Here is a 14340-nt window from a genome sequence, read left to right on the forward strand (position 1 = left end):
GTTTGTCATAGCAAGAAAACCACTGGTCAGAAATTGCCTATTTCTTCTATAGACATATACGTCTGCTCAGACAGAATAAGCTAGTCTTTCATAATTCCTGTTTGACAAGGTCTGTCAGTTGATCGTGGGCCAGAAGGCTACAGATTGATGCTCCAAAGTGTTGCAGACTGAGGGACTCTCCAGGGGATCAGCTGTCTCTATAAATTGGTTAAGTTTCAGAAGCTATGTTTTGAGCCTCTTATATTTTCAGTAATATTTTTTCAATTATATTTGGAAGAAGAGGTTTTTTTTCTGGACAGACAGGTGAGATGTAGAGAATTTCCATTAATTATCTGATTTGTGACAAATAGCCAAATGCTGGACAAAAATGAACAACTGTGTTTACACAGAAAGACAGGAAGAGAAGGGGAGAATGAGGATTTGGAGGAGATGGTGGACAGAGGAGAACAGAGGAAGAGAAGTTGAAAGGAAGATGGAACAGAAGCTCATGGCTTGGAGGAACTGCAAGTAGCATGGGAATTTTTATAAGGGGAAGAGTGTGATGTAGAAGCATATCTGCCCAATATAGGCACATAATTTACAAATATATAACTGAGTTGCTTTTTCTTTTCATGAGCCACAACATGGAGCCACAAGATACAAACATCCAACACACTGATAATTTAGAAGACTGTTTCATATATGTGCTGTTGTGTGTGTGTGTGAAAAATTGTATTAAAATTTTAAGTTGCCATAAATAAGTAACGATTGTTACTAGGCATTCTCTCTCTCTCTCTCTCTCTCTCTCTCTCTCTCTCTCTCTCTCTCTCATCTATCTTAATTTGTTTACATTTCAACTGTTGTCCCCTTTTGTAGTTTCCACCCGGCACACCTACTATAACATGCCCCTCTCCTCTGCTTCTATGAAGGCGCTACCCACCCACTCCTGCATCACTGCACTAGCAATCCCCTAACTGGGAAATCAAGCCTCCCCAGGACCAAAAGCCACCATTTCCATTGATGCAAGATAAATCAATGCTCCACTACATATGCATCTGGAGCCATGAGTACACTTTGGTTGGTCCCTGGGAGCTTGGGGTGGGGGATAGTCTGGTTGGTTGATATTGTTGTTATTCATATGGGGCTACCAACCACTTCAGCCTTTTTAGTCCTTCTCTTAACTCCTCCATTGGGATCACCATGCTCAGCCCAATGTTTGTCTGTTTACATCTGCATCTGTATTGGTCTGACTCTGGCAGAGCCTCTCAGGGGACAGATATATCATGCTTCTTTTAGCAAGTTCTTCTTGGAATCAGCAATAATGTCTTGGTTTGGTGTCAGTAGGTGGGATAGCCTTTCCTTCAATCTCTGCTCCACTCTTTGTCCCTGCATATCCTTTAGACAGGAGCAATTCTGGGTTAATATTTTTGAGATGGGTGGGTGGCCTCATCCCTCAACCAGAACGTGACAAACTTCTGGATATGGCCTTTACAGGTTCTTCCTCCTCTTTGTTGAGTATTTCAGCTAATGACATCCTAGTTGGGTCCTGGGAGACTCTTGCTTTCTTGGCATGAGGGACTTTCTAATGGCTACACCCTCTTCTCCATCCCTTACTGCCACACACCTCTGTTCAACTTTGTGTCCTTCTGTACTTCTCCCTGGTCTCCTCCCACACAAGTTCCTGCCCCCACTTTTTCTTTCTCTTCCCCTCCTCTTTACATCTCAGAAGCATCATTCCTTCTACTTTCAATGATTATTTTGTTCCCAATTCTAAGTAGAACTGAAGTACACATACTTTGGGTTTCCTTCTTGAGATTCATATGGTCATTGAGTTCTATTGTGGGTATTCCAAGCTTTTTTCTTAGTATCTACTTATCACTGAGTGCATACCATGTGTGTTTGTTTTTAACTGGGTTACCTCCTCAGGAAGATATTTAATAGTCCTATCCATTTGCCTAAGAATTTCATGAAGTCCATGAAGAATTTCACATTTTTAATAGCTAAGTAGTATTCCATTGTGTAGATGAACCACATTTTCTGTATCCATTCCTCTGTTGTAGGACATCAGAGTTATGTCCTGCTTCAGGCTATTATAAGTAAGGCTGCTCTGAACATAGTGGATCATGTGTCCTTGTAATATGTTGGAGCATCTTTTGGGTGTATGCTCAGGAATGGTATAGCTGGCTCCTCAGGTAGGACTATGTCCAATTTTCTGAGGAACCACCAGACTTATTTCCAGAATTGTTGTACCAGCTTGAAATTCTACCAACAATGAAGAAGGTTCCTCTTTCTACACATCTTCATCAACATCTGCTGACACATGAGTTTTTTATCTTAGCCAGTCTAACAGGTATGAAGGAGAATCTCAGGGTTGATTGATTTGCATTTCCCTGATCACTAGGAATGTTGAAAATTTCCTTAGATGGATCATGGCTATTTAATATTCCTCAGTTGAGAATTCTTGCTCTGTACCCATTTTTAAGAGGGTGATTTGATTCTCTAGAGTCCAACTTCTTGATTTCTTGTTATATATTGGATACTAGCACTCTGTTGGATATAGCATTGATAAAGATCTTTTCCCAATCTGTTCATTGCCATTTTGTCCTATTCTACAGTTTTCTTTGCCTTACAGAAGCTTTGCAATTTTATGAGGTCCAATTGGTATATTGTTGATCTTAGAGCATAAGCAACTGGTGTTCTGTTCAGGACATTTCCACCTGTGGCCTGTATTCATGGCACTTCCCCACTTTCTTTTATTAGTTTCAGTGTTTCTGGTTTTATGTGGAGATCCTTGATCCACTTGAACTTGAGCTTTGTACAAAGTGATAGGAATCACCTCACTGCCAGTTGAACCAGCACCATTTGTTGAAAATGCTGTCTTTTTTCCACTGAATGGTTTTAGCTGCCTTGTCATACATCAAGTGACCATAGGTGTGTGGGTTCATTTCTGGGTCTTCAATTCTATCCCATTCATCTACCTGCCTGTCTCTGCACTAATACCATACAGTTCTTATTGCTATTGCTCTGTTATACAGCTTGAATTTAGGTATAGTGTTTCCCACAGAAAGTCTTTCATTGTTGAGAGTACTTTTTGCTATTCCGGGTTTTCTGTTATTCCAAATCAATTTGCAAATTTCTCTTTCTTATTGTATGAAGAATTGAGTTGGAATTTTGATGGGGATTGCTTTGGATCTGTGGATTGCTTTCAATAAGATGGTCATTTTTACTTTAATAATCCTCCCAATCCATAAGCATGGGAAATATTTCCATCTTCTAAGATCTTAGATTTCTTTCTTCAGAGACTTGAAGCACTTGTCATACAGATCTTTCACTTGCTTGGTTAGAGTCACAGCAAGGTATTTTATGTAATTTGTGACTATTCTGAAAGGTGACATTTCCCTAATTTCTTTCTCAGCCTGTTTATCCTTTGAGTAGAGGAAAGCTATTGATTTGTTTGAGTTAATTTTATATTCAGTCTGTTTGCTGAAGTTGTTTTTCAGGTTTAGAAATTCTCTGATGGAACTTTTGGGGTCACTTATGTATACTATCATATCTTCTGCAAATAATAATGTTCTTCTTCCCTTCCACTTTATATCCCTTTGACCTCTTTTGGTTGTCTGATTGCTCTGGCTAGGACTTTGAGTACTATATTGAATAAATAGGGAGAGAGTGGGCAGCCTCGTCTAGTCCCAATTTTAGTGGGATTTCTTCAATTTCTCTTCATTTAGGTTTACATTGGCTACTGTTTTCGTGTATATTGCTTTTACTATGTTAAGGTATGGGCCCTGAACTTCTGATTTTTCCAAGACTTTTTTTATGAATGAGAGTCAAATTTTCTCAAATGCTTTTTCAGCATCTAATGAGATGATCATGTATTTTTTTCCTTTGAGTTTGTTTATTATAGTGGATTATATTATTGTATTTCTGTTTATTGAACCATCCCTGCATCCCTAGGATGAAACCTACTTGATCTTGATGGATAATCCTTTTAATGTGTTCTTGGATTCAGTTTGTGAGAATTTTATTGAGTATTTTGGCATCTATATTCATGGTCTGAAGTTCTCTTTCTTTGTTGGGTCTTTGTGTGGTTTAGATATAAGCATAATTGTGGTTCTTTAGAAGGAACTGGGTTGTGCTCTTTCTGTTTCTATTTTGTGGAGAAGTTTGGACAGTATAGGTATTAGGTTTTCTATGAAGGTCTGATAGAATTCTGCATTAAGCCTATATGGTTATGTGCTTTTTTCGGTTGGGAGAATTTAGTGACTGCTTCTGTTTCTTTAGTAGTTATGGAACTGTTTAGATGGTATATCTGATCATGGTTTAACTTTTGTACCTGCTATCTGTCTAGAAAATTATTCACTTCATCCACATTTTTCAGTTTGTTGAATATAGGATTTTGTAGGAGAATGTGATGATTTTTTGAATTTAGATTCTGTTGTTATGTCTCCCTTTTCATTTCTGATTTTGTTAATATGGATACTGTCTCTGTCCCCTCTGGTTAGTCCAGCTAAGGCTTTATCTATCTTATTGATTTTCTCAAAGAACCAGCTCCTGGTTTTGTTGATTCTTTGCATAATTCTTTTTGTTTTTACTTGGTTGATTTCAGCCATGAGTTTGATTATTTCCTGTGATCTTCTCCTTTTGGGTGTATTTGCTTCTTTTTGTTCTAGTACTTTTAGTTGTACTGGCAAGCTGCTAGTGTATATTCTCTCTAGTTTCCTTTTGGAGGCACTCAGACCTACGCGTTTTCCTCCTAGTACTGCTTTCAGTCATTCAATATTAGCAATGAAGATTTGGGAGCAAGATGCTGGGGTGAAAGCCTGCTAGTTCAGAGAGACTACACAGCTGATCTTCCTGGTCAGCTGAAGGAATCCCTTCTCTCATGCCATCTCAAACAACCTACTACAAACTGAATGTCCCTTCCTTCTACTTCTTCCATGTCTTTCTAGACATCCTTCTGACTCCCTATTATAACTCTCTATTTTTTTCTTAATAATCCCATGATCACTTCGTGATCACTTAATGCTTCTTCCTGTTAACCAATGGCTAGTTTTATTTAATCCAATATTCAAACAGAAAACTATTAGAATAACGGTGTGTGCCAGGACTGAGCCACACACACACAACCATAAACAGGATTTTTCTAGTATATATATATATATATATATATATATATATATATATATATATATATATATATATATATTGGTTATAAATAACCAATATCAGGGTTTGAAGTTGGATCAAATACCCTGAAACAGGTGTAAGGGGAAGGAGACAAGCTACACCATGCTTCTCATAGCTACAAGAAGCCTCTGAAGTTATATCTGACAACTTCCAAGGAGAAGTTTCTCTCATCATAGAGACAACTGCATAATTATATAGGTATCAAATCAGCCAATTAGAAGGTATATTGCCAGGCACAGAATTTATTTTGAAAGAAAGACTAACAGCAATAGATTACCCATTATATACAATGACTTTTTCAGCCATTGGATTCTCTCTCCCTCTCCCTCTCCCTCTCCCTCTCCCTCTCCCTCTCCCTCTCCCTCTCCCTCTCCCTCTCCCTTGCCTTCTTCCTCTCTCTCTTCCCTCTCCCTTTTTCTCTCACCCCCCAACCCCCATGTGTGTGCATGCATATGCATGTTTGTCTGTCTCTCTCATTACCTTCTTTTATTTCAGGTTCACACCATATCAGGTATGAACATTCAACCATAAATAGAAAATCCATAATATCCCCCAAAGCATAACTCAGAAATATTCTGGGAAAAGATATAGGATGAATAAAAAGTCCAGAGCAAACTGTAGAGGGAATTGCGGACTGCTAGATTTCAGACATCTAATTATATTCTTGAATCAAGAGCAGGTGTGAAGGGGTTGGGGATTTAGCTCAGTGGTAGAGTGCTTGCCTAGCAAGCTCAAGGCCCTGGGTTCGGTCCCCAGCTCCAAAAAGAAAAAAAGAAAAAAAAAGAGAAAAAAGAGCAGGTGTGATTAATTCTACAAGATTTCCACAAATTGGTCATGTCAAACCCTGTCGTGGAAGCAGGAGAGGCTAACAGGGTATTAGGTCAAGTTTCTATTGCTGTGAAAAGACAGCATGACCAAGACAACTTTTATAAAGACAACATTTCATTGATGTTTGGCTTACAGTTTCAGAGGTTCAATTCATTGCTTTCATGGCAGGAGTCATTGCAGCATCCAGGTAAACATGGTACTAGAGAAGGAACTGAGTGTTCTGTACCTTAGTCTGACTTTAGCTAGGAGAGACTGACTATTCTGCATTGAGTAAAGCTTAATCATAGGACCTCAAAGCCCACCCCATAGTGATTCACTTCCTCCAACAAGGCCATACCTATTCCAACAACTTCATGCATCCAAATACTCTTACTTTCCATGGGGCAAACATATTCAAGCCACCACATTCCACTCCCTGGCCTTCCTGAAACACATGAGTCTATAGGAGTCACACACACCCTTCGAATAATGCAATATATGTTTAGTCCAGTTTTTAAAGTCCCATACTCTATTCCATCACAACAATGTTAAAAAGTCTAAAGTTTAAAGTCTCTTCTGAAATTTATCCAATCACATGACCGTAATCCCCTATAAAATCAAAATCAAAAAGGAAACCACTTTCAAGCAACATCACAGGATATATATTACCACAATAAAATGCCATAGTGAGGAAATACTGGACCAAAGCTAGACCAAAATCCACTGGGGCAAATTCCAAACTAAGCAACTCCATATCTAATGTAAAATTTTTCTTTATATATCCAACTACTTTCATTTTTGCTGACTGTAACAAACTTCTGTTTCTTGCACCGGTTATACTTCACAGGCATCCCATGGCTCTGGCATTTCTAACATTGTGGGTCTACAAGGCAACTTCAACTTTACAGCTTTTTGTTCCAATATCTGGGATCTACACATGATATTTTGTACTCCTTCAAAGGGCTTGTGTTACTTCTCCATCTCTGTTCACTGTAGCACTCTAGGTTCTGGTTAATTCCACTTCACTGCTTCTCTGTTCTTGGTAGTCATCATATGATACAGGCTTCTCCAATATTCTGGTGTATTTCACTGAAACTAGGCTTAAACAATGGCTCCTCATAGTTTCTCTTAATCCTGACAAGACTCAACTTCTTTGCATGACTCCATTCATCCTGAGCCATCAACACCAACTGAGCCAACACCTTCAAAAATGGCTTTTGGTTCCATCAAAGTATCAAGCCTCAGCTTTTCTCCATAAACCCTTCATGACTTCAAAGCCAGTGCCACCCAGATGATTCTTATACATTACAAAGCCTAGCTGTAGAAAAAATTACATAATTGGTTATCTCTGGAAGAGTTTCTTTGTGCTCTCAGAAAAACTGCCCAGAAGTTTTTACTAAGTGATGCTGCTTCCTTCTTCATCATTACTAATTTCTCAGCTCCAGGTAACCAGCATCAAATTTCCCAGTAAACCCGTCTAATCTTGACTAAAACCAGATCCACAGGGCTGAAGATACTGAGTTCTGCTGCTTGCTAGAGCTGTATCATACTCCACTTATTATATTACATAATTTATTGCCTTAGCTTGGCAGTCCTTGAACTTGCTCAGTAAATTGACCTTGAACTCAGCGATCTACAGGCATCTATCTCCTGAATTCTGGGGTTAAAGCTGTGTACCACCACACTCAAATCTAAGATTTTGTCTAATAGGAACTTTTTCTGTACCAGGATGGCCTTGAGCTCAGAGATCTGTTTACTTCTGTCCCTGGGGTTAAAGATGTATACCACCAAGCCTGTGCCTAAACATTTTTTTTCATCTTTATTAACATGGATATTTTTTTATTTACATTTCGATTGTTATTCCCTTTCCTGGTTTCCAGGCCAACATTCCCCTAACCGCTCCCCTTCCCCTTCACTATGGGTGTTCCCCTCCTGATTCTCCCCCCATTACCGCCCTCTCCCAACAATCATGTTCACTGGGGGTTCAGTCTTGGCAGGACCAAGGGCTTCCCCTTCCACTGGTGATATTCATTGCTGCCTATGAGGTCAGAGTCCAGGGTCAGTCCATGTATAGGCTTTGGGTAGCGGCTTAGTCCCTAGAAGCTCTGGTTGGTTGGCATTGTTGTTCATATGGGGTCTCAAGCCCCTTCAAGCTCTTTCAGTCCTTTCTCTGATTCATTCAACCGGAGTCCTGTTCTCAGTTCAGGGGTTTAATGCTGGCATTTGCCTATGTATTTGCTGTATTCTGGCTGTGTCTGTCAAGAGAGATCTATGTCCAGTTCCTGTCAGCCTGCACTTCTTTGCTTCATCCATCTTATCTAGTTTGGAGGCTGTATATGTATGGGCCACATGTGGGGCAGGCTCTGAATGGGTATTCCTTCTGCCTCTGTTATAATCTTTGCCTCCCTATTCCCTCCCAAGCTTATTCTTGTTCCCCTTTTAAAGAAGGAGTGAAGCATTCACATTTTGGTCATCATTCTTGACTTTCATGTGTTGTGTGCATCTAGAGTAATTCGAGCATTTCGGCTAATATCCACTTATCAATGAGTGCATACCATGTGTGTTTTCCTGTGATTGGGTTACTTCACTCAGGATGACATTTTTCAGTTCCATCCCTTTGCCTACGAATTTCATAAAGTCATTGTATTTGATAGCTGAGTAATATTCCATTGTGTAGATGTACCACATTTTCTGTATCCATTCCTCTGTTGAAGGGCATCTGGGTTCTTTCCAGCTTCTGGCTATTATAAATAAGGCTGCAATGAACATAGTGGAGCATGTGTCTTTGTTATATGTTGGGGCATCTTTTGGGTATGTGCCCAAGAGAGGTATATCTGGGTCCTCAAGTAGTTCAATGTCCAATTTTCTGAGGAACCTCCAGACTGATTTCCAGAATGGTTGTACCAGTCTGCAATCCCACCAACAATGGAGGAGTGTTCCTCTTTCTCCACATCTTTGCCAGCATTTGCTGTCACCTGAGTTTTTGATCTTAGCCATTCTCACTGGTGTGAGGTAAAATCTCAGGGATGTTTTGATTTGCATTTCCCTTATGACTAAAGATGTTGAACATTTCTTTAGGTGTTTCTCAGCCATTTGGCATTCCTCAGCTGTGAATTCTTTGTTTAGCTCTGCACTCCACTTTTTAATAGGGTTATTTGTTTCTCTGCGGTCTAACTTCTTGAGTTCTTTGTATATTTTGGATATAAGCCCTCTATCTGTTGTAGGATTGGTAAAGATCTTTTCCCAATCTGTTGGTTGCCATTTTGTCCTAACAACAGTGTTCTTTGCCTTACAGAAGCTTTGCAGTTTTATGAGATCCCATTTGTCGATTCTTTACCTTAGAGCATAAACCATTGGTGTCTTGTTCAGGAAATTTTCTCCAGTGCCCATATGTTCGAGATGCTTCCCCACTTTTTCTTCTATTAGTTTGAGTTTATCTGGTTTGATGTGGAGGTCCTTGATCCATTTGGACTTAAGCTTTGTACGGGGTGATAAGCATGGGTCAATCTGCATTCTTCTACATGCTGACCTTTTGAGGTCATTATTCCTCAGGATCCATATCAAAAGCCTATGACTTTTGAGTCACAGGTGTGTCCTCTATTTCTGGATTGTAGTACACTTCAGACTAAAAGTCCTAATAAAAACAGTAACCAGGTAATAACAATGCCTAGTATTACTATCTCTTGTTAACTTTAAAAGCATACATAATGAGATTATCTTACTTGGATCTTGCCAGGAGCTGCCCAGTTCTTTAATCTGTTTATCTCCTTGAATAATGGATTTAGCTTCATTCAATTTCCTGGTGCCCCTTTATTCTTTGAAGCACTCATTTTGTATTTTTCCTTTATAAGCTTCCTAGGCTTGATCAAAATGTTCTTTTTGAGAGTAATCAGGAGGACAAAGTTTATTCTGTGCTTTTCTGGGAATTCCTTTATCAATACAACTGATTCTTTTTTACCTTAGGTTTAGCCTCAGACAAGGGCAAAAGGTAGCTGCATCATAGGGATGATCTCCAGACAACATCCTAAAATTCCTCTCTTCTGAAACCACTCTAGCAAGGGCTGCACAGTTCAAATCACATTTAGCAACAACATCTTTTATATTTCTACTAGCCCCTCTCAAAGCATTTCCCTGTGTCTCAAATCTAAAGACACCAAATCTACATTCCTCCAAACAAAAACAAAGGCAAGCCTATCACATGAATGCCCCAATCCATGGTAGAAAATTTTGTCTGAGGATTCTATTGCAGTGGAGAGACACCACGACCAAGGCAACATTTATAAAGGATAACATTCAATTGGTGCTAGATTACCATATCAGAAGGCCAGTCTGTTATCATCATGGTGGGAAGCATGGCAACATGGTTCTGGAGAAGAATCTCCATGCTCTGCATCTGGTCTGTCTTCTGCCAGAAGAGACACACTATTTCTCAGTGAGTAGAGCTTAAACACTGGGTGGGACCTCAAAACCCACATCCACAGTGACTCATGTCTTCCAACAAGGCCACACCTACTCCAAAAAGACCACACCTCCTAATAGTGTCACTTCTCTCCAGATGGGCCAAATCACCAGAGGCTCCACACTTTTCTGAAATTACAATTGAGAGGGGAGAGAAATATATTTCAGCAAGATATCCTATAGTTAGGATAACTTTTCCTTTAGGAAATAACAAAATACTATCAAATTAAGGTGAAGACATTAAACTTCCAAAAAATGATTTAGGATTAAGTTCTTTGAATTCATAAGCCATAATTCACATCATGTTTTCCTGCAACCTTTAAACATCATTAACAGAAAATTAAAATATTTTCTGTAAAGAAGTACACAAATGCAAAGTTGCATAAACTTTCAGAATAGTGTAGATTAGGCATGGGATCTAAAATATAAAAATAACCCAGGAGAGTTATGTTCATAAAATTTGTCTTACACTTCCAAGTAATAATTTATTTCTGATGTCATTGATACATGATGGTGAAGAGGCAACTTTGGTGAAAAGTTTTCCAAGGGCACCCTTCACATCTTTGTTTCTTAGGGTATAGATGAAGGGGTTCAGCATGGGGCTGATCACAGTGTACATCAATGAAGCAACCATTCTTCTCTGAGTAGATTGGAACACAGAAGAGCTGAAGTAAACTCCAAGTCCTGACCCATAAAATAGAGAGACCACACAGAGGTGAGATCCACAGGTGGAAAAGGCTTTGTACTTCCTCACAGTAGAGGATATCCTTAATAAGGATGAGACAATCTGTGAGTAAGACATGAGGATTCCTGTCATAGGAATCACACCCAGTAAGGAAGTCACCACATACATAAAGACATTATTGACATGATTGTCAGAGTTGGATACCTTAAGAACTTGAGCCAGTTCACAAAAGAAATGTGGAATTTCTGTGCCTCTGGAGAAATTCAGTTCATTCATCAATAAAACATGAATCAAGGATACCCAAAACATGATTATCCAAAACATCAGAATCAGAAGGGCGCACAGCCGAGGGTTCATGATTACAGTGTAGTTGAGCGGGTGGCAGATGGCTACAAAGCGATCATAGGCCATTAAAGTGAGTAAAAAGTTATCCATTCCAGCAAAAGTATTAAAAAAAAATACCTGTGTAACGCATTCTATGTAGGAGATGTCTTTTGTCTGTGACTTCATGTTCACTAGCATCTTTGGTATTGTGGTTGAGATGAAGCAGATATCAATAAAGGAAAGATTAGAGAGGAGGAAATACATGGGATTATGGAGGTGGGAGTCAGAACTGACAGCCAAGATGATAAGCAGGTTCCCAAGCACCGTGACCAGGTACATGAATATGAAGAGTCCAAGTAGAATTGGTTGCAATTCAGGATCATCAGAGAGACCCAGGATGAGAAATTCTGTTATAAGTGTGTGGTTCTCTATTTCCATATAACTTTTGTATCTGCTTGAGATAAGGTAAGAATAGTTTTCAAATAATAGTCACTGACATATCACAGAACAACCCTGGAAAGCGTATCCTTTTGGTGACACTGACTATCATCCATTTACCCAAATGAATTTCCTTGGCCATTATTAAGTATGTGTAGTTATTCTGATTTTTAATTTAGTTAAATATTTCTCTCATTTACCATTTATAAGGGCCATTCTTTTAATTTTCTGTGTGAACATATATAAACAATTTATTTTTACCAAGCCCTCTAAAACATTTGAAGTAAATCAATTCCTTTTTCTTTATAATTGCAATGATATTTTTGCTTCTAATACTTCAACAATATTCAATAAATGAGGTTTTTCCACAATACTCTTCAGGAGTTCTTTCTCTAAGACTTTAATCATTTTCTAACAACATGATGGTTGCTATCATTTTGTTTGATGTTAAAAAAGTACCTTACTAGCAGCATATTTCATTTGGTATCACTTTTCATTATCATACTATTATTAAAAATATAAGCTACTACTACCTTATAATAACTATTTTGGATACACAAAAGTCCAAAAGTAAATATTGAGCTTTGATTTAGAAAGTTAACTTTTTGTCAGGTTTGTTTAACGTAATTTCGATTCATTTATTGACATCTGGGTGTAAACTTGCAAAATCATGAGACTGTTTAGTGTTTTTCAGGAAGAAACTCCATTGAGAATACACTGTTAAGTGGAGCATTAGCAATCAATGGTATATTTATTAATATAAATACAATAAATATTCTTTCTATTTGAAAATTGAGAGCCACTTATAATTAATGAGATTTTCTGAAGAATGACGAATTTCATTCTTTTGAACAATTGCTTCTACATGAATGTCTCTCAGAAGAGAACGTAGTATGTGAATTATAGAGGAGCAGGAAACAAGAAAGCATACTATTAGAATAATAAAGCAGGAAAATGATTTTTGCATACGTGCTCATATGTCCATAGATAGGAGTACAATACATTGTTGTGAGAGCCAAAACACTAATGAGGAAAATATATGATCAACGAATCTGACTACAAATACTTAAGACAGTGTAAGTCAAAATCATCATAGAAAAAAACAGATTCATGAAATACAAATTACCAAATTTTCAATAATACTGTCTGAATTATGAACGTCTGAGAATGTAATTCAATTTAGAACAAAATACATGCAAATTAGGAAGGTTTCAACGGAGAAATAGAAACAAACAAAAGAGAGGATAGAGATTCAAGGCTGGGAAAATAGCATGCCATTACACTGATGTGCTGATCAGGAGTTGTGGGGAATTTTAAAGTCCAGTGAAATAAGAAAGGATAAAGGCTTCAGCGACAAGATATTGGATTCATGCACTGCCTTCTGTATTTCTTTTATGTCACTCTAACATTTAATGCACATTCTTTGTTAGTCTAAAATTCATGATTGCTTTATCTCATTATTTGCATATTTGGAGAATTATATTTTGCCTATTAAATTTTAGAGTCTAAATAAATAGAAATGTTAGAAGTAAATAAATACCAATAAGGAATAAACTATAAAAGAGAATTCGTACAACATTGTTTTTATACATGAATGTGAGTACAGGAAAGGATAGTGACTCAAAATAAAAAATTAACAATTATTGAAAGGGAGTAACATAAGATAAATAGGAACTAATAACTATAAAAATTGATCTTTAACAATGATGAAGTATTAAACCAAGCAAAAGATGTCTTACATGATTACAAGTCATATAAAGGAGTGGAGAATAAATTCTCTTCACAAAATGAAATTGGAAAAGTAATTAATATACTAAAGATGGAGAGATGGAAATAGAATAAGATCTGGAAAAGAGACTCAATAAAATCTGATGTGCCTTTGAAATAAACAGATACTTACCAGTTTCCACTCTTCAAAAGGTCTAGTCCACTACATGCATCCTTTCTTTTTTCCATATCTACCCTTGATAGAAGCATACCAGCCTTTTCAATGTTTGTCAATGAAGCTTTTTCCTCTCAATGATCTGTTCATAGACAATTCAAATGAGTTTTCACAGCACAGATATTGAAGATAGAGAGATAAGGGGAAGAAGGAGAATTATTTAATGCCCATGCGTCGCAGAGTTTAAATTCTCAAAGCTCCTTATTAGTTTAATTGTTCTATTGCCTTTAAACTCCTGAAATGAGTTTCCCTGGAGTAAAAAAAGGAAAGTTGAAAACTCTTGTAAATTTTGTGCTTATTTAGTTAATAGCAAAGGGAGACTGATTTATTTTCTCCAAGGAAGAACTCCTTATTTATGTTTGATCAAAAGTCATGTTATGTCTCCTCCAAAAATGTTAATTCTAAAACAAGAAATCCAAGGAAATCTGTAGTATATCTCCTTAAATAATATTCCTAGATTTGAGAAATATTATATCCATAATATTAAAGGGGAAAGTAATACTCTTTTTGTTATAATCAT

The 14340-nt window shown here is 37.6% G+C and overlaps 1 protein-coding gene across 1 annotated transcript; it reads right to left on the minus strand.

Annotated features, from left to right (window-relative positions):
- Positions 1 to 10882: 10882 nt before the first annotated feature.
- Or7d11 (olfactory receptor family 7 subfamily D member 11) lies at positions 10883 to 11878 on the minus strand. The gene has a single exon (NM_001000983.1). The coding sequence runs from the start codon at positions 11876 to 11878 to the stop codon at positions 10883 to 10885; it is 996 nt and encodes a 331-aa protein (NP_001000983.1).
- Positions 11879 to 14340: the final 2462 nt, after the last annotated feature.

This window comes from Rattus norvegicus, chromosome 8 (genome assembly GCF_021556685.1).
Source record: "Rattus norvegicus strain SHRSP/BbbUtx chromosome 8, alternate assembly SHRSP_T2T, whole genome shotgun sequence".
In the NCBI taxonomy this organism is placed as follows: domain Eukaryota; kingdom Metazoa; phylum Chordata; class Mammalia; order Rodentia; family Muridae; genus Rattus; species Rattus norvegicus.